The sequence below is a fragment of the Loxodonta africana genome, chromosome 12 (assembly GCF_030014295.1).
Source record: "Loxodonta africana isolate mLoxAfr1 chromosome 12, mLoxAfr1.hap2, whole genome shotgun sequence".
Taxonomy (NCBI): Eukaryota; Metazoa; Chordata; class Mammalia; order Proboscidea; family Elephantidae; genus Loxodonta; species Loxodonta africana.
This window is the reverse complement of record NC_087353.1, coordinates 95,950,864-95,971,864: the sequence shown is the minus strand read 5'-3', so window position 1 is coordinate 95,971,864 and position 21,001 is coordinate 95,950,864. Positions and strand designations below refer to the sequence as shown.

The 21,001-nt window shown below is 44.9% G+C and overlaps 1 protein-coding gene across 3 annotated transcripts in view; it reads right to left on the bottom strand.

Moving 5' to 3' along the window:
- Positions 1–21,001, bottom strand: part of WIPI2 (WD repeat domain, phosphoinositide interacting 2) — a 57,104-nt gene that overhangs the window by 6,476 nt on the left and 29,627 nt on the right. For all 3 annotated transcript variants that reach the window (XM_003416506.3, XM_003416507.4, XM_010596267.2), the window contains exons 3-7: positions 15,440–15,609; positions 13,502–13,598; positions 12,564–12,661; positions 12,055–12,147; positions 3,756–3,826 (exon numbers count right to left, since the gene is read on the bottom strand). In XM_003416506.3, coding sequence (XP_003416554.1) covers positions 3,756–3,826; positions 12,055–12,147; positions 12,564–12,661; positions 13,502–13,598; positions 15,440–15,609 — 529 coding nt within the window. The remainder of the gene's footprint in view (positions 1–3,755; positions 3,827–12,054; positions 12,148–12,563; positions 12,662–13,501; positions 13,599–15,439; positions 15,610–21,001) is intronic.

Genomic DNA, 21,001 nt, shown 5'->3' with positions numbered 1-21,001 from the left:
CAGGATGCAAGGTACAGTCTCATTATACTGGACCAGGAACACTGGTTAGGGGACAAGCGGCACTTCGCCAGGGTTTTTAACTAAAGTGACAGAGAGGACAAGTCCCATGGCAGGCTGACTTAGGTCTACTGACATCCTTCTCACTACTGTCCAGCCAGCTTCTCAGAAAAAATACTGAGAGACGAAAATGTCTGCAAGTCAATACTAAGTAGGAACAATTCTTTTGTATCTCCTTCAACAGCCTATATTTCTGTGTAATTCCAAATAACAGAATCAGGACTTCATTAAACCATTTTTAGCTGAGTTAGGGTAGATTTATAGTCTTCAAGTTAGCAAAGGAAAATTCAGTGATTTAAATTATAGCTATTTTTTTATTTTATTGTGGTAGAATATGTATAACAAAACATTTGCCATTTCAACCATTTTTATATGCACAACTTCACTGACATCGATTACACTCATATTACACAACCATCACTGCTATCCGTTTCTAAATTTCTCCATCACCCCAAACAAAAACTCTGTACCCCTTAAGCAACTGCTCTCTATTACCCCTCCCCACCACTTCTGGTAAACACTAATAATTCTTGGCCTCTATGCATTTGCCTCTTCTAAATATCTCATATAAGTGGGATCATACAACATTTGCCCTTTTGTGTCTGCCGTATTTCACTCAGCATTATGTTCTCCAGGTTCACCCACGTTGTAGCATATTTCAGAACTTCATTTCTCTTTATGGTTACTGCAATTGTTAACATGCAAGAGGATAAGTCAGTGACCTTGATAATGTCTATGAATAAAGCAAAACTTCGAACATGCTAAGTCTCTATGGTATATTTAAAAATCTCTGTAAAGGAAAAGAAAATATTCTTTGACGGTTACAAGAGTGGGGAGGGAGGGAGGGAAAGGGGTATTCACTAATTAGTAGACAAGAACTATTTTAGGTGAATGGAAAGACAACACACAATACACGAGATGTCAGCACAACTGGACTAAATAAACCAAAGACATTTCCTGAATAAACTGAACGCTTTGAAGGCAAGCGTAGCAGGGGCGGGGGTTTGGGGATCATGGTTTCGGGGGACATCTAGGTCAACTGGCATAATAAAATCTACTGAGAAAACATTCTGCATCCAACTTCAGAGAGTGGCACCTGGGGTCTTAAATGCTAGCAAGTGGCCATCTGAGATGCATCAATTGGTCTCAACCCACCTGGACCAAAGGAGAATGAAGAACACCAAAGACACAAGGTAATTATGAGCCCAAGAAACAGAAAGGGCCACATAAACCAGAGACTACAACAGCCTGAGACGAGAAGAACTAGATGGTGCCTGGCTACAACCGATGACTGCCCTGACAGAGAACACAACAGAGAACCCCTAAGAGAGCAGACCTCAAATTCTTGTACAAAGACCAGACTTAATGGTCTGACTGAGACTAGAAAGACCCCAGAGGTCATGGTTCCCGGAACTTCTGTTAGCCCAAGACAGAACCATTTCCAAAGCCAACTCTTCAGACAGAGATTGGACTGGACTATGGGATAGAAAATGATACTGGTGAGGAGTGAGCTTCTTGGATCAAGTAGACACATGAGACTACGTGGGCAGCTCCTGTCTGGGGGTGAGATGAGAGGGCAGAGGGTGTCAGAGGCTGGCCGAATGGACACGAAAATAGAGAGTGGAGGGAAGGAGTGTGCTGTCTCATTAGGGGGAGAGCAACTAGGAGGATATAGTAAGGTGTATACAAATTTTTATATGAGAGACTAACTTGATTTGTAAACTTTCACTTAATGCACAATAAAAAATAAAAAACAAAAAACTCTGTAAAAATCCCAGAGCCATCAAGTAAACTGGAAATTTCTGCCTAGAATCACAAGGCACGTTTAGCCCTGCCCACGGTAAGAGGTTCTATTCAATTCTACGAGCACTCGCTGAACACTGCCAAAGCACCTGGGGCTGCACCAGAGCTCTGGGAATAAAGCCAGAGGGTTAGGTTGTGCCTCAAGGCAGCGCCATCAGATGTGTGTGTGAGGAGGAGGTATGGACGCTATCCACACGCTGTAGGGCACTAAAGGGGAATGTGGGGGGTGTGACAGAGCACAGCACGGGGACTCAGCTGTGTGAGGGTCAGGTAAACCCCGCTCCGAAGGGGACACTCAGATCAGAGGCTTACAGAAGTTGGCCAGATCGCCAGAGGGGACATCCCAGCCCACGAAGAGACAGGCACAGAGGGAGACACAGTGTGGCTAGACTGGACAGCAGAGGCAGCGGAGCAGCATCGGGCTGGACATGGATGGGCCCGGCACTGGGGCTGGTCTTCACACAACACGAGAGGGCTGAGAACAGTGTAAATTGGATGTGACCTGATTATCTTTACATCTTCCAAGAAGAGCTCAGGCTAGAGTATGAGAATGGACTGAAGGGGCCAAAAGCAGAGTGTGGGCAGCCCAGGATACCACAGCAGCTGGGCAGTGATTTAGGAGAACTTGGATGGGGGACTCATCCCGGTCCCTAAGTGGTCTCTCAGGCCAGGCACTGGGGAGGTGGGCAGGGGCAACACTGACTAAGATAAGGAATACGGAGCACAAGGAGCAGGGGGGTGCACTATGGCCTGGGAGGTGCTGAAATGTCCGACATCCAGTGAGCAAGAGACACACAGGGAAATGGCGGGAGAGAAGCCAGGGCTGAACACACGGACGTGGGCATCACTGGCACAGATATACGCGGCCCCGTGCAGGAAGGGTGTGGAGATTTACAGGGTGCACAAGCAGAGACTCCAGGACAGAGACCAGACACAAGGGGAGGAAACTGAGCAGGAACAGCAAAAGAAGGGAAAAGCCCAGAAACATATCAGGTAAGGAAAATCCAGGGAAAAAACAAAGGCAGGCAGGCACTGGAAGGCGCTGTGGAGTGTTTGCCTTTGGTATTGAAGACCGGAGACACGTTTGCTGTACTTGTGGGACTGGTCCCAAAGAGAGGGAGAGGGAGGAGACAAGAGAGAGTGTGAGGTCCCCAGAGAAGCTCCATGTTTGCTGGGGTAATCTAATACCTACCATTTACCAAGCAGCAGCATCACCTCCTCATTTCAGAGGGGACCTAAGACTCAGCAAGGTCAAGTGACGCTCTAAAAGGCTGCCTGGGATTTGAGCCAGGGCACTGGAGCAACCCCTCCCTTACTCTGCTACCCAACACAGCAGAGGGGCCAGGAATAAACAGGAGGAGCCAAGGAAGAAAGCACCAAGTACGGACACATTTTAGTATGGATAGTGGGAAGTCGAGGGAACTCCAACTGTGACTTTTTTTTTTTAAACACAGAGCCAAGGCCATGTGCTGGAGGTGAAAGGTGAGATGGAGGAGCTGGTTCTAAGGAGTGGAGAATGAGGAAATGTGCACACTTACCGGGCCAACGTGGGGTCATTACCATGCAACGCCAGAGCCAGCTGGGGCCTTGGCAATGGTACCAGGGGCCTGGTTCTGCGGGTCTGTCCACCCTCTAGGCTACTGGTCATCACTCTACATCCAGGTAGGACTAAAGACAGATGAACGTCCAGTTTGCGCTTATAAAATATGTTCCTTTACCTCCTGTGACAGACTCCTTAATCTCCACTGACCATTGAGAGGGGCTGAAGTGCTTGTACATTTACCTGGAATTTCCTCACTGTTCTCTGAAGTTTGCCCTTGCTTGGTTACAGATAATACATAACTGAAATCCAAACATAACTTACAGCATCAATCTTGAAGATTTATATACTCTACCTCTTAACTCCCCTCCGGAACTCAAAGAGTTTCTGTCCTTCTGGAATGGAAAACACCCTAATCACGGTCCCCTGTGACAGAGAGAAAAAAAAAAGGAATTTTAGCTAAGTGAAAGCAGACTTTTTCATTTCTCTCATATGGGACAATAAAATGAAACACATAGTAGGTTTTTCAACGCGAGGTCCACACTGGTGGGTGAGGGAGTTCCCGAGGCCCTCTCCTCCGCTCCGCCTCGTGGTGTGCCTCCTGCACACGTCGCCACACTGCCTGCCCCTTGCACACCAGAACATTCCTCCTGCTCTACTGTTCACTTAAGTTTTTTCCTTAAATCCACCTACTACCAATTCTAAACACTAACAGCCATGGATTCAACGAGAGGATACAGTATTTCTATTTCTCTAAGTCATTTAACATTTACGCTATTAAAGATGAAAAAAACATTTAACTATGTGCTGCCTGTTAGGAGCACTGTTGTTGTTAGTTGCCATTGAGTCAACTCTGACTGAGGACAATCCCATGTATTACAAAGTAGAACTGTTCCATAGGATTTTCCTGGCTATAATCTTTTTTTTAAAGAACCATTAAACTATAGGACTCTTAATGGATTTTTTTTTTTCTTTAGTGAAAATATACACAACAAAACATGTACCACTTCAACAATTTCTGTATGTACAATTCAGTGATGTTGGTTGCTGTCTTAGGCTGAGTTCTCTAGAGAAGCAAAACCAGTAAAGCATGTAAGTAAATAGAGAGAGAGATTTATACCAGGGAAATGGCTCACGTGGTTGTCAAGGCTGGAACGTCCCAAGTCTGTGGGTCAGAACAGAGGCCTCTCCTGATTCACACAGCTGCAGGGTTTGGCAAACCCAAGACGGCACGTCAGATAGCGGGGCTCTTGTTCACAGGCTGTGAAGTCTGATCAGTCCCAGGACTGGCAGGCAAGACGGCAGGTAAGCCGCTAGCTCAAGTCCCAAGAGCCAGAGTTCAGATGAACAGGAGCCAGCTGCAGGATCCAGAGTGAGCAAAAGCCCACAAGCCTTGCTGGGATGTTTGCTTATATTCAGTGCAGACCACATGCCCAGGGAAACTCCATTTCGACTGATGGGCTACTCACAGCAGATCCCATCACGAAGTGATCACATATCAAATCTCTCATGGAAGTCATCATTTTTTTTTTTATCATACAACTGCCAAACAACTGAGAATCATGGCCCAGCCAAAGTGACACATAACCTTTCTCCACAAACTATTTCACTATCATTAACACAAGCTCACTGGCCCCCCTAAGCTTCTCATCCATTCTTTCGAGCTGCTGTTGTTCATGTGATCACATATTTGGTTGCAGTCTCAATGGAAGCAGATCACCTTTTCTTCCGTGGTATTGCTAGGTGGGTTTGAAATACCAACCTTTAGGTTGGCAGTCAACTGACTGCAAATCACTAGTGCCACCCAGGGACCTTTCCTAACTCTACTGTCTGATGGAGTTCAACTGCCCCACTGAGGCTCTCTGCAGCCACTTTACATTGAGTTTACTGATCAAGAGAGCTGAGTAGCTGGAAAGTGCGACTTCACTGCCTAAAGGAACCAATCCAAACTTACAAAACGTAAGACCTTGTCGTAGTCATGTAGTGCCGCTGTAAGAGAAACACCACATGTGGATGGCTTTAACAAAGAGAAGTTTATTCTCTCACAGTCCAATAGGCTACAAGTCTAAATTCAGGGTGCCAGCTCCAGGGGAAGGCTCTCTCCCTCTGTCAGCTCTCGGGAAAGGCCCTTGTCATCAGTCTTCCCTTGGTCTGGGAGCATCCCAGCATAGGAACCTCAGGCCTAAAGGATGTGCTCTGCTCCCGGCACTGCTTTCTTGGTGGTATGAGGTCCCATGTCTCTCTGCTTACTTCTCTCTCTTACATCCCAAAAGAGTTTAGCTTAAGACACTATCTCATCTTGTAGATCTCATCGATGTAACTGCCACTGATCCATCTCACCACATCATAACAACAGGATTTACAGCACACAGGGAAATCAGATTACAAAATGGTAGACAATCAATCATACGGTACTGGGAATCATGACCTAGCCAGGCTGACAGGTATTTGGGGGGACACAACTCAATCCATGACAGACTTCTATTAAAACATTTTTGACCGTCTAAGACAAAAGGAAATGTGAATAAATGATGAGACAGCATTCTGCCTGCATCAAAACCCGTTATTTTGAAGATGCCCGTTTTCCTACTGTTCCCCTGCCTCCCACCCCCAAACTAATAGGGGATCTGTGGAGAGGGGAGACAGGGTGTAACAAGAAAGAATACGTAAGAGAGGAAACAAAAGTGAACAGGGCTTTCAACTTCTGAACATTAAAGGATGCTATATCAAGCTACAGTATTAAAGTAACAGAATGGAAACCCCTCCAACAACAGCATTTCACGTTTATGGGTGAGGAGGACTTACTCAACTTCAACCTTAAAGCATATAAATAAATACAAAGAAACGAACAAAAAAAATTTTTTTTTTTTCTTCAGGGACTGGAGCAATTTTTAGCATAGCAACAAAAGAGAAACCATAAAAAAGAACAGATCGGAAACACTAATGACATAAAGGCTGCAAACTCCTGACCATTAAAAGGCAGGAAACAGAATTCAATTTCTAGAAATGTATAAAAGGCTGACACAAATACTTATCTTTAAGGATGTCTGACATATTTACAAATAGTGACAAACTCTAAACAATCTAAACATAAATACCCAGGAACTGTGTTAAGTACGTTCTGGTGACCTCATACGATGGGGTGCCACACAGCCACTGAAGTCAGGCTGGAGATGAACGGTGTTCATCTGAGGAAATACGAATCGGTTAGAAATGGTTCAGTCATGGTCATGTTAAACAAGGGCAACATACGTGTTGCATAGCAACCAAATCTGTTGCCTGTGGGATTTTAACTGTGTTAGGAAATAAGCGGAAATCCTGGGGGCATAGTGGTTAAGTGCTGCAGCTACTAACCAAGAGGTTGGCAGTTCAAATCCACCAGGCCCTCCTTGGGAACTCTATGGTGTAGTTCTACTCTGTTTTCTAGGGTCGCTATGAGTCAGAATTGACTTCACAGCAACGGGCTGTATTTTGGTTTAGGAAACAAACATGGGTGCCCTGCTCAAATATGGCAGCTGAAAAGTCAATTGAATGGGGAAAAGACATTCTTTTAAATAAATCATGCTGGAAAAACTAGATGTCCATCTACAAAAAAATGAAATAGGACCCATACCTCACACCACACACAAAAACTAATTCAAAATGGGTCAAAGACCTAAATATAAAACCAAAACCTATAACGATCATAGAAGAAAAAATAGGACTAATGCTAGAAGCCCTAATACACTGCCTTAACAGGATACAAACCATAACTAACAACACACAAACTCCAGGAGGTAAGCTAGATAACTAGGATCTTCTAAAAATTAAACACTTAGGCTCATCAAAAGACTTCACCAAAAGAGTAAAAAGAGAACCTATACACAGGGAAAAAACATTTGGCTACAACAAATCTGATGAACGTTTAATCTCTAAAATCTATAGGAAAATCCAACACCCCTAACAACAAAAAGACAAATAATCCAATTAAAAGATGGGCAAAGGAAATTAACAGACGCTTTACCAGAGAAGACACTCAAGTGGCTAACAGACACATGAGCAAATGCTCACAATCACCAGCTATTAGATAAATGCAAATCAAAACCATCTCAACCTGGCATTACTGGCACGAATCAAAAACACAGAAAATAACAAATGCTGGAGAGGCTGTGGGGAGATTGGGTTCTTACGCCCTGCTGGTGGGATGTAAAATGGTACAACCATTTTGGAAAACGATATGGTGCTTCCTTAGAAAGCTAGAAATAGAAATTTCTCATGATCTAGCAATTCCACTCCTAGGAATATATTCTACAGAAATAAAAGCTGTCACACCAGTGGACATATCCACACCCATGTTCACTGCAGCATTGTTCACAATAGCAAAAGGATGGAAACACCCTAGATGCCCATCAACAGATAAGTGGATAAACCAACTGTGGTACATACACACAATGGAACACTACACAACGACAAAGAACAATGATGAATCTGTGAAGCATCTCACAACATGCATCTGGAGGGCATTATGCTGAGTGAAATAAGTCAATCACAAAAGAACAAATATTGTATGAGACCACTACTATAAAAACTCATGAAAAGGTTTACACACAAAGAGAAACAATCTTTGATGGTTATGAGGGAGGGGATGGGTGGGGATGGAAAAACACTAAAGAGACAATAATAAATGGTAACTCTGGTGAAAGGTAAGACAGTACACAATACTGGGGAAGCCAGCACAACTTGTCTAAGGTAAGGTCATGGAGGCTCCATTAAAAAACAAAAAACAAAAAACACTGCCACGGAGTCAATTCTGACTCACAGCGACTCGATAGGAGAGTAGAACTGCCCCACACAGTTTCCAAGGAGCACCTAGTGGATTAGAACTGCCGACCTTTTTGGTTAGCAGATGTAGCTCTTAACCACTATGCCACCAGGGACACATCCAAACTCCCTGAGGGATGGAATTGCTGGGCTAAGGACTATAGGGACCATGGTCTCAGGGAACATCTAATTCAAATGGCATTACATAGTTTACAAAGAAAATGTTCTACATTCTACTTTGGTGAGTGGTATCTGGGGTCTTAAAAGCTTGTGAGCAGCCATTTGAGATACTCCACTGGTCTCACCCAGTCTGGAGGAAGGGAGAATGAAGAAAACCAAAGACACAAGGAAAAGATTAGTCCAAAGGACTAATGGCCCACAGCTACCACAGCCTCCACTAGACCGAGTCCAGCACAACTAAATGGTGCCCTGTTACCACCACCAACTGCTCTGACAGGAATCACAATGAGGTTCCCAGACACAGCTGGAGAAAAATGTAGAACAAAATTCTAACTCAAAAAAAAAAAAAAGACCAGACTTACTGGTCTGACAGAGACTGGGAGAAACCCTGAGAGTATGGTCCCTGGACACCCTTTTGGCTCAGTAATTGAGTCACTTCTGAAGCTCACCCTTCAGCCAAAGATTAGATGGGCCCATAAAACAGAAAGAAAATAAATGGGCACACCAGCCCAGGGGCAAGGACTAGAAGGCAGGAGGGACAGGAAAGCTGGTAATAGGGAACCCAAAGTTGAGAAGGGAGAGTGTTGACATGTTGTGGGGTTGGTAACCAATGTCACAAAACAATATGTGTACTAATTGTTTATTGGGAAGCTAGTTTGCTCTGTAAACCTTCATCTAAAGTAAAATAATAATAAAAAAAAAGATGGTGGCTGACCACGTCAGTTTGAATGTGTGTTGCTTTCCACAGTTCTGCCGATAATCCAGTTTCCTGTATCAGGCTCCTGAAACATTCAAAGCAGCACGGTTGGCCGCCATATTTGAGTAAGGCACTGCTGTTTGTTTCCTACTCGGGTCAAAATTCCACGGGCAACAGATTTGGTTGCTATGCAATGCATATGCTGCCCTTGTTTACAACAGCCATGACTGAACTATTTCAAACCAGTTCAAAGCCCTGTATTTAAGGACAGTGGATCTCTCTGTGTGGAAAGAACACCAACGAAGTGTGTCCATAGTGAGTCTGTAAGACTTAAGAGTGGGCTAAAGACTTTTAGACATGCCTATACAAAAAAATAACCAATGCACAAGTTTTGTCCCCACAGCCTAAACCTTTAGATCTACACATCACCTTTTTAAACGACAACTTATTGTGTCATCCTAATTACTTAGCAGCCATGTCATCACAGCTTGATGGCAAGCTCTGAGGGCAAGGACGACACTGTGCCCCTCAGTGCCACCCAGCACTCAGGAGAGCCAAGGAGGCCACTGGTAGGCTAGTCCCACAAACATGAGGATTCTGTATAAAAAAGAACCAACTGTTTACTCTTTATAGTTCAGAAAATTTATTCTATTTTTATTGGCCTAAAATTCCATGAAGTGCTTCAGGGCCTTTCCAAGAGCTAATTAAAACTATGGTGGTAAGGGGTAACAGGATTTCTGGCCATGCTGATATGCCCAAGGGAAAAGAAAAGGTCAGGGTGATAACAAGGCAGTCTAGAACAGGGTTGAAAGCACGGGCTCTAGTCAGGCTCAGATGCCAATGCCCCTCATTGCCCAGCTGGGTGGCCCAGGCAAATCACTTACCTGAGCCCTCAATGTAAAATGAAAAACTGTTTACCTTTCAGAATCACCAGGGGTATCAAATAAGATGAGTATAAATAAATCATCTACAGTACAGTTCCAGACACAAGACGTGATCCATAAACAGTAGAATCTTTACTATGGAACCTGAGTCTGTGATTAAAGTCACAAAGACCCATGTAAGAAAGTTAAAGAAGTAAGGTGGATTTGTAATGAATTTTGAGCTCGGAAGAGATGAATAAAGCCAGGAGAACAAATCAGATCTCCAAGAGAAAGAAGACCAGAGAACTGAATCATTAAGGAAAAGAAAGATGCAGTAGTTCAAGTCTGGAAGAGAATGAGGGCACTTCAGTGTCAGGCAGGTAAGGGGGAAGAGGTTCCAGCTGGAGGAATTGCCAAGGCAATTCTGGCTTGTGTATGCTGTTCTTAGCTGCTGTCTTAGGCTCGGTTCTCCAGAGAAACAAAACCGGTGAAGTTCCCACATATATAGAGAGAGAAAGAAAGAAAGAGAGATTTATCTCAAGGAAATGGCTTCTGGGTTCGTAGAGGCTGGCAAGTCCCAAGTCTGTGGGTCAGGCATTAGGCTGGAGGCTTCTCCTGACTCATGTGGAGGGGGGACAAGGCAGCTGATGAATCCAAGATCAGCAGGTCAGAAGGTAGGCTGCTTGCTCAAGTGCTGTGGAGGTTGATGAATCCAAGGTCGCAGGCAGTACAGCAGGCGGGTGGCTCAAGTTCCAAGAACTGGAGGTCAGATGACGATGAGCCAGATGCAGGATCCACAGCAAGCAAGCAAGCTTTGACTGAATGTCCTTATGTGTACTGGATGCAGGCCAAACTGCCAAAGCTGATCATATCAGATCACATCATGAAGGATAACTATATGCCAAATTACATCATAACTGCCAAACTACATCATTACATAACTGCCAAACCACTGAAAATCATGGTCCAGCCAAGCTGACACACCACCTTAACTATCACAGCTGCCATTAAGTCGGCCCCAACTGAAGGCACAATGGAACAAAATGCTGCCTGGCCCTGTACCATCCCCATGATTAGTTGCAGATCAGACCACTGTGATACATAGGGTTTTCACTAGATGATTTTTGAAAGTAAGTTGCCAGGCCTTTCTTCCTAGCCTGTCTTAGTCTGGAAGCTCCACTGAAATCTGTTTAGCATCGTAGCAACACGCGAGCCTCCACTGATAGGTCGTTGCTGCACATTGAGGTGCACTGGCTGGGAACTGAACCCACGTCTCCCACACAGAGGGCAAGAATTCTACCACCAAACCACCATTGCCCCCTCATTCTATACACAGAAAGGTTTTAAAAAGGCCAGATCCTTTTAACCCAAATATTCATCTTACTGGAATCTCTTAAGAATCAAAGATCACACCAAGACTTATATACAAGATTTACATACACTATAATTTATAACAAAATATTAAAAACAATGAAAATAACTCAAAGAATGTAATCAACGTCACTGAATTGCACATGTAAAACTTATTGAATTGGTGGATGTTTTGCTGTGTATATCCTCGGCAACAAAAAATAAAATTATAAAAAAACAAAACAATTTAAATGCTCCAAAACAGTCATGTTTAAGTAAACCACAATTGAACACTATATTAGAGAAATACAGTATTAAGCAAAGAAAAAAAGATGATAAATTATACATATAGTATACCAACTTTGTTAAATGAATACAGCAGCTCTGGAGAGTGGAATTCTGGGTTTCCTTTCATGTACTACTCATCCTTTTCTAAGTTCTCCATCATAAGCAGATGTTGATTTCATAATTAAAAAAGAAAACCCGGGGTGAGTGGTGTGATCACGCATTTTCTTCTCCTTTGTGAGTTTCTGTACTTTCTAGAATAGATGTGTGACCTTTATTATCAGAAAAAGCATGAAGAGTGTGTTCCACTCATTTCCAGTTGACCTGTCCGAAAGCCTTGCAGGTGGGTCTTTAGCTGCGTGTCTCTGAGATGCGGCTGACAGAAGACCTGCTCTGATAAATCAGCTGTGTGAATGGAAGGGCAAAGTTTGTGGGCATCAAACCAGCCTCCAGTCTGGCCACCACCAAGCAGGACTCACCTTCTCTGAAGCAGTGGCAAGTTTGGTGCCGCTTGCATCGAAAGCCAGTGCTGCCAGAGGACTGTCATGAGCTGGGATCATATTCGCAGCTCTCTGCAAAGGGGGGAACAGCAAGACGTAAGTGCACGTGGCAGGAACTCCATGTAAATGGGAGGCCGACAATGCCAGTTGGCTGTTATTGAAACACTGTCACAGTCAATACAGATACCAAATCCACTCGATTTAAGGCTGAGGGGCAAGGAAATGCTGCTCAAAACCTTAAGAAAAGCTCAGTGCTTTATCCAGACAGTTCTCTCCGTTCCTCCCTACACTCAACACTGCTGATCTCAGACTCGTGGGGACACAGTAATATGCCTGGAGGCAGAGGTAACCAGACCTGCTTTGCCACTGAAAAACGGAAGCAGTGCAACTGCTGTTGAGCTCAGGAAATGAGAAGTCAGACTCCATAGCACTCATTTTAGACAAAAGGCCCGTATTTAAAATCTAGTCAAGTACAAAAGGAATCTCACCAGATTGATGGTGTCAAAGACTTGTACCTCTCCGATGGTTGCACTCCCAGGGTATGCCAAGTAACAATTGTCATTGTTTATGGACAGAGCACATAAGCCTGCAAAGAACATGAAGAACAAACACAGAATTAAGTCTGTGAGGGCTTCCTTTTTAATTGCTGGACATAATTTAGCATTGATTGAAAAAGAATGCAGCGATCAATCTTTTCACTACATTATTTTTCTTTTTTAAAGCTCAACATTTCCAAAGTACTACTTTAGGTGATAAAACCAAAAAATAACAAAAAAACACCTAGTTGCCATCAAGTTAATTCCAACTCACGGCAAGCCCAGGAGTGTCAGAGTAGAACTGTGCCCTATAGGGTTTTCAATGGCTGATTCTTTGGAAGGAAATCACCAGGCCTTTCCTCCAAGGTACCTCTGGGTGGACTTGAACCACTAATCTTTTGGTTAGCAGTCAAACATGTTAACAGTTTGCACCACCCAGAGACTCCCTTAGGTGACAGCAGTATTATAAACAGATTAAAGGCCTTTGGTTTGAACTGATTCCCATTCCCATTGCTGTCAAGTCGATTCTGACTCATAACGACCCTACAGGACAGAGTAGAACTGCCCCATAGAGTTTGCAAGGAATGGCTGGTGGATTCAAACTGCCAACCTTTAGGTTAACAGCCATAGCTCTTAACCACTGCATAACCAGGACTCCTTAAACTGATTAGTTACCTCAAAATTGGAAGGTGACCAAGCCAATGACTATATGGTCACAAGACCAGCATCTAATGGAAGGTAGCTTGGCTTAACATCAGTATTTTTTAAATCTGTCTAGATTTGTGGATGCTGAAAAGAGACTGGGGCGGGGGGTGGGGGGACCTCATCTATAACTATCATTAAAAGGTAGAATCAGAAAAACAGGATTCTCTTCTCATAAGTGAGTTTACCTGCAGGGTTTGGGGGCGTCTCCCTGATGGTGTGCAGTACCTTCATGTCCCGAATGTTGTGTATATACAGAGACTCTTCCAGACACACTATTAACCTCTAGAAAAGACAGATGGAAAGGCCAAACATAAACAGTCAGTACAATGGACGCTCTCAAACAGTCTTCGCTTAGTCAACTCCTGGGTTAAGGCATGCTCCATTCCTTCTACAACACCATTCAGACTCGGGGCACAGAAGCAGCTTGCCCTTAGTGAGCAGCTTTTCTGTAGGACCGTGTCCTCTGTCCACCAATTAAGTGGTACCAAGAGCGAGAGTTGTGCCAGTCCTCAAACTGTTTATGCCACTGTACCAGCAGTTCTAATTATGCATTTAATTAAGCATTATATAAACTGATCAACTGTAGCTATGGAAATTAGGCTTCTTTTGTGGGGGGCTTGTTTTTGTTTCCCTCTGCACCATGAAAATCAGGTAGAATGCCATGAATAGATCTGGTTAGGTAAGTTGCTTTAAAAAACTGAAGTTGAAATAATTTAGCTTAATGGGTGAGGAATGTCTGCCATGAGCACTGTATTCTTTTAAGAACTATCTGTACGGGATCCAAATGACAACATCAACTGGAAAGATTACACAGGAAACTTAGGGGGCAGTGAGTTTATGTTAAGGGGGAGGAACACTCCGGAAAAGGAGAGTGGGAATGGTTTAGCAGCTTGAAGAATGTAATCCATGTCACTGAATTACACATGCGGAAACTGATGAATTGGTGTATGTTCTCAACGACAAAAAATTAAAAAAAAAAACAACCCTGCTGTTGAATGAGGCACGGTCAGACGAAAGAAAAAGCCTAGCGATTTTTTTAAATTATAAAATCTTGAAGGGTTCTGCACTCAAGTTCCTTTGCACGTGTCTTTACGCTCCTGCTCCATCTTAAAGGAAAGGAATGCAGACGGTGGGGGAAGGGGAAGGCTTCTGCAAGGCAGACGTTCTGGAACGCATGGGGTTCTGCGTCAGCTGGAACGTGAATGTGCACTCATGTGTTGAAAATTAAAAACAGGTTGACGGTATTATTAGGGTTTCCTATTTTAGCCAACTTTTCCCGTAATAGGCTGATGCCCAGTTTCAGCACAGAAGATAAAAGTTTCTGCTGTCCCTGCTTTCTCCAGGCACCACGCCTTTCCCAGTTCCCTGGCTGCAGTAATGGACATTCCACACCTGCCTATTTCATCGGCTTCCCCTGCACAGGACATGGTATGCCAGATGTTCTTGGTAGTTTTCGGGAAGATACAAAAAAATAATAAGTGTCTCATCTTAAATTCAAAGTTAAATGAACGGTTAAAAAAAATTTCTAACAGATTTTTTTAGAGCAACAACTATAAAAGCGAAAGAAGGTAGGGGGTAAAAACATTGTTGGTGTATGCTGGCGAGTTGATTCTGACTCGTAACAACCCTATCCGACAGAGCAGAACTCCCCCACATGGCTTCCAAGGCTCCAATCTTTATGGAAGCAGACTGCCACATCTTTCTCCCGCGGAGCAGCTGGTGGGTTTGAACTTTCAACCTTTTGGTTAGCACCCAGGGCTTTAATCACTGCACCCCAGGGGTCTTTGTACATACGAACGGACTGTGGTATCAACTCTATGGATGAGTAGAGGAGATACACAAAGACTTGAGGACTCTGGCATGAGTGGGATGGTTTGACCAAACTATGGAGGTCAGACAGCACAGAGTCAACCCACAGACTGAGTGGGGACTGCACACAGCAGTGTGGGGTGGGGCCAGTGGCCGAGGGACATGAAATGGCAGCTGAGGGCATCAGCTGTCTCCTAGAGGCACTGGAGGCCCCTCTGGAATGGTGGTGACTGTCAAAGCCACCACACTGAAGACACTGAGTGATGTGACAGAGCCCACACGGCAGCCAGATTTGAGCAAGTATTATCGCTCACCTGCCGGTTCAACTTCACGGCCAAGATGGTGTTGGAATAGCTGTAGTTGCATATCTCCGTGCCCTTCTTAAAGTGGCAGACTTTGAGCTTTCTAGGGGCTTTGAGGCTCACAATGGCCACTAAGCTGCTCGAGAAGAGTCTCTCTACGATGCACACGTCCTCCGTATCATCTGAAAGGAGGAAAAAAATACATGTATATATAATATACATTTACACCTCCATATCAGCCAATGAAATCTGCTCACCACAACAAACTTGTGCTGGGTGACACCAGAGGAGAGCGCTATGGGGCGTCACGGCGGCACTGTAGAGGGGCCCCCGAGTGCAGAGACGAGCTCTAGGCAGACGGACTGGGCCCTGCTTACCAGCGGGTAAGCAGGGGCCCCTCAGGGTCTCTCACACGCTGTGGGGCTGGCTCAGGCGCCACCTTGAGAGGCCTTGCCCTGACCCCACCAAGGGGAAGTCTCCTGGGTGTTCTCCTGTCATCTCGTCCCTGTCCCCCCTGGTACTCACCCCCACGTGTCGTGCCTGTGTCCTTGCTCCCTTCACTCTCAAATGATGTGCCAAGGGGACAGAAACCTCACCTGTCCCACTCACAGCTGTGTCCCTGGCACTTCAAACAGTACCTGACAGATGACCAAACCAAGAACAAATCCACCGCTGTCAGTCGATTCTGACTCATAGCAACCCTGCAGGACAGAGCAGAACTGCCCCATAATCTTTACTGAAGCAGACTACTACGTCTTTTTCCCATGCAGCAGCTGGTGGTTTCAAACCGCTGATCTTTCGGTTAGCAGCTGAGCGCTTATAACCACTATGCCACCAGGGCTCCCTGGACAGATGACAGGCCTCAAATATTCCTTCAATGAATCCATCTTTCCAAGTCTTTCTTTCCTTATACATGAAATGGAGATTATCACACTCTACAATGTCATTAGAGGAAAGTGACAGACCCAAACCCGATCCTCCATACATGGTTGCTCCCGCCTCCCGCTTGAAGTGGTGCCACCTCTGCAGGAGACCCTCCGGGGATGTCAGTTCGCAGCTCCCTGCCTCCTCTGACAGCCCCCATTTCCATCCCTCCTACCCTCTCTGGTTTATTAATAATTACCTTGGGGGAGTTCAGATGTAGGTGCAAAGAGAATCCAGGAAGGTAGGGAAGATCCCAGAACACCCCTTCTTTGCGCAGCCCAGCTGTGACCCCTGCTGCAGGAAGGACAGCCGTGTGAAGGCCCCACGCTGTGTGGCCACCTGCACATACTAGGACCCAGAGAGACTCGAGGACAGACAACCAGACAGGGTCCAGCCCAGGGGCGTGGTAGTTCTGGAGCCTCAGGGATGTTTCCACTTTAAGTAAGGATGACCCTAGATGAAAACTCACATAGATTCCAGAATGACGGAAAAGAACTACTTTAAATAAGCTCTGTTGCTGGATCTAAATGGTTTAAAGGGAGCCCTGGTGGTGCAATGATTAAGCACTTGGCTGCTAACTGAAAGGTCAGCAGTTTGAAGCCACCCAGCAGCTACAAGGGAGAAAAGACCTGGCAATCTGCTCCAGTAAAGATTATAGCCATGAAAACCCTATTGGGCGGTTCTACTTTGTCACGTGGGATTGGTGAATCAAAACTCACTCAATGACACCCAACAACAACTTAAAACCCCACTTTAGGAACCAAAATACCAGATAAAGCGAAACAGGTACGGCTCAGGGGTCATCTGATTAAGACATGTGCTATTTCTAGGAAGATACATGCTGTTAACCATATCAATAAAGACCGGAAGGCTCCATGTGCTCAGCACTGGACTAGGTACTAATACACTGGGCACCAGCCAGAGTCGTCTCCAAAGTGGCGTGACATGTGTGTTGGGTGGAAATGATGAGAAAGGACACAAGCTCTGCCATCACTTGGAGTGGACTGGGCAGTAAAACCAAGGACTTGGTTTTCAGTTTTTTGTACCGGTTTACTCGTAGTCATTTTTACCTAGCCGGTTGACACCAAACATATTCATTTCTCTTTCCTGCAACCCTTCATTCAAAAAGAATGCAGTGACTGCCACACCACAACTGGGGGGCTTCCAGAAGTGAGGGACTCCAGGAGTCAGGGGTCTGGTTTGAAGCTTCTTGCAGCTTGGCATCTAGGTGTGGTTGCCAAGCCCCCAGGACCTGGCCTCTCTCATGTTAAGGGCACACTCAGAGAGATCCTGCTAGCCCCAGAGGCAGGGGTCTCACCTGCTGTTCTCGAACGATTGCCCTCTCTAGTGCCTGGAACAGAACCTGGCATACTGCAGTGCTCAAACACTCAGTATGGAGCTCAAAGACTCTACATCTAGCCAAACTCAGCAGAGACCGGTGCCTCACCCAGAAGGTCAATTTATTGGCAGCAGAAATAACTTCCACAAGGACTGGTCCCCTCATTCCCTTAGGAAATCGGCATGGATACCAAGTGATGGCTTGACGCTCACGTGGTGAGTGGTGGGTCAGAGGGGAGTTGGTCAGATGGCCTCATGCTGGGTGTCCTCCAGACCACCACGCTAGTCTCCTACACAGCAAGGCGCTGGCAGCTCAGGCCTTCTCCACACTGTTCAGTGACCCCCATTCTGCTACCTCATTCTTTCCTCCAGATTTCATAACTGGCTGGGGCTGCACGTGCCTCCTGTACATCTCACGAGGCACAGTGGTCAGTTACCACTCACAATCTGTGCAAGCCTTTGGTGGCAGTGCCCCCAGCCAGGCAGAGTCTCACAAGCGGAGGGACTGTGTCAGGATCATTCACCATCGTGTCCCTGGGTCTAACACGCCTCACACAAAGTTGGAGCTGAATACATTATTTGTTGAATGACTGAAAATGAAACATATGACTAGATTTTGGGTAGTCCCTCAAACTCCTCAAAACACTGAAAAAAAAGCCCCACAAATCTCTTGAATTGTGTCATATCTAAAAACGGGCTAATCTCAGTCACTGCATCTGGTTTCAGTGGTGAAGAGCTTTTACCCCCGAGTGTTACACCTAAGTAGTAAAACTGCTCTTGGTAAAGTTCGACTACATTCACCCTAAAACCCCCAAACCTGTGAAAGCTGGAACCTGTGTTAGGTGGAAGCTTAGCAGAAAAAACTCATATTTTCTACCAATGGGGAGTAACAGAAAAGTGTAAGGCTGTGCCCTGCCAAGGGCAGAAAACTTGTGAGACCCGGAAAAATAAGTCGGTCCTGGTGAGTTCCAGCTCTCACAGGTTTCGCTATATATGCACTGGGAAACTGCCACGGTGCCAGACACCTTGCTAACTCCTGGGAATATGGTGACCGAGAAGGGGGCCCTCCATGAAAACGAGTTTAAAAATCAGATTCTAAGCTCAGCTCTGCTGCTTACGAGTTACAAGATCGAGTATCAATTTCCTCAATGGTGAAATAAGAGTTAGAGTTTAAGCTTTCTTAATTCGAGGACTGGGCCATATTATAGGAGAATGTGGTATGAGAGAAGCTGATTTTTTATTAAATAAGTCAACTTTATTTAAATCCAACGGCCCCATAAATTAATTAGTAGTACGAAGTACATATTTCCAAATAGTTTCGTCAAAGAATAGATTCTTACTCCTTTGCTTGATACAACTCTACTCATTCACTGCACTCACGTAATACATGAAACGAGAGGACCCAACAGAAGCCACTGCTCCAGCAGACACTGGGGATGAATGTGGTGGAGCTGACACAGTTGCTGAGTGCCCTGCGACAGTTCAAGGTCAGGTGAAGGAAGAACCAGAAGGGAGACACATATGACAGAGAAGCCAACAGATGAAGTATTTGAAGAATAACAAGCAAATGGTCAACTGTGCCCACGCCTGTGGGTGGTTATAAGGAAGCGAGAGACATCCATCAAGGCTATCGGAGACCATGACAAATCTTGACGGCATGGGAGGCAGAATGCGGACTGGTTTGGGCAGAAATGTGAAAGGGAGGTGGGGAAATGGAGAAAGAATGCAGGAACTTGTTGAAGAAGTTTTGTTGTGGAGAGAAGCAGACATGTGGGCAGAGGCTGGAGGGATCTGTATGGTCAAGTGAAGGTTCTGTTTGAAATACAGGAGCTACTAGAGATATTGCTGGAAAGACGGACTGCAACAGAGACAGGACAGCTGAAGGGATGGACTACTTAATAAACCAGATGGCAATGAGCTCCAGGAGGAAGAGTGGTTTCTAGGAAGAGCGGAGAAGACAGGCATAGGCGCAGGGAGTGGATCACCTGAAGGAGCTATGCAGGAATTGTATGCTCACGGCATTAGTTTCTCTCTTACACAGGAGAAGTGGTTATCAGCTTTGAGGGAAACAAAGCTGGGAGGTTTCAGCAGGCAAGACAGCATCATCAACACTCAGAGAACAAGCAAATACAGGTATGAGAAAAATGTAGGGTCATCAGCAGGCACTGGGGAGTGCCCATTTGAGGTGTGAGGTAATAAATTGAAACTCAGCTGGAGAAAAATTGTATGAATTCCACAGATACAGAAAAAAACATGACAAAATTCAATGTTCATTCATGATAACTTTTGAAGCCCTGGTGGCACCGTGGTTAAGAGCTTGGCTCTCAACCAAAAGGTCAGCAGTTTGAATCCACCAGCTGCTCCTTGGAAACCCTATGGGGCAGTTCTACTTTGTCCTATTGGAGCACTAGGAGTCAGAATCGACTTTATGGTATTGGGTTGGTTTCTCGTGACAACTCTTAGAAACCTAGAAATAGGAAGAAACTTCTTCAGCTAATAAAGAGGATATATGAAAAAGCGACACCTAACACCATACTAAGTGGTGAAAGTATTGAATACTTTCCACTAAGACTGGCGACAAGGCTGGGATATCCACTCCTCATTTCTGTTCAACACTGTGTATGTTTTACACACTGCAATAAGGCAAGAAAAAGAACCAAAAGACAGATTGGAAAGGAAGAAATCAAACTCTCACTACTTGCTAACACAACTGTTTATGTAGAATTTCCTAAGTAATCTAAAAGCAACTATTGTTGTTAGGTGCCACCAGTCAGTTCCAACTCAGAGCGGCCTTATGTACAGCAGAACAAAATGCTGCCCGGTCCTGCGCTATCCTCACATTCGTGGCTATTTGTGTTAATTCATCTCGTTGAGGGTTTTCCTCTTTTTCACTGATGTTCTATTTTACCAAGCATGTCCTCATGTAGGCACTGGTCCCTTCTGATAACATGTCCAAAGAAAGCAAGACAAAGTCTCACCATCCTTGCTTCCAAGGAGCATCGTGGTCATACTTCTGCCAAGACAGATTTGTTCATTCTTTTGGCAGTCCACAGTATATTCAATATTCTTTGCCAACACCGTAATTCAAAGGTATCGATTCTTCAGTCTTCCTTATTCATTGCCCAGCTTTCACAGGCATATGAGGCAATTGAAAATACCATAGCTTGGGTCAGGCACACCTTAGTCCTCAAAGTGATATCTTTGCTTTTTAGCATTTTAAAGAGGTCTTTTGCAGGAGATCTACCCAATTCAATACGTCATTTGATTTCTTGACTGCTGCTTCCATGGGTGTTGACTGTGGATCCAAGTAAA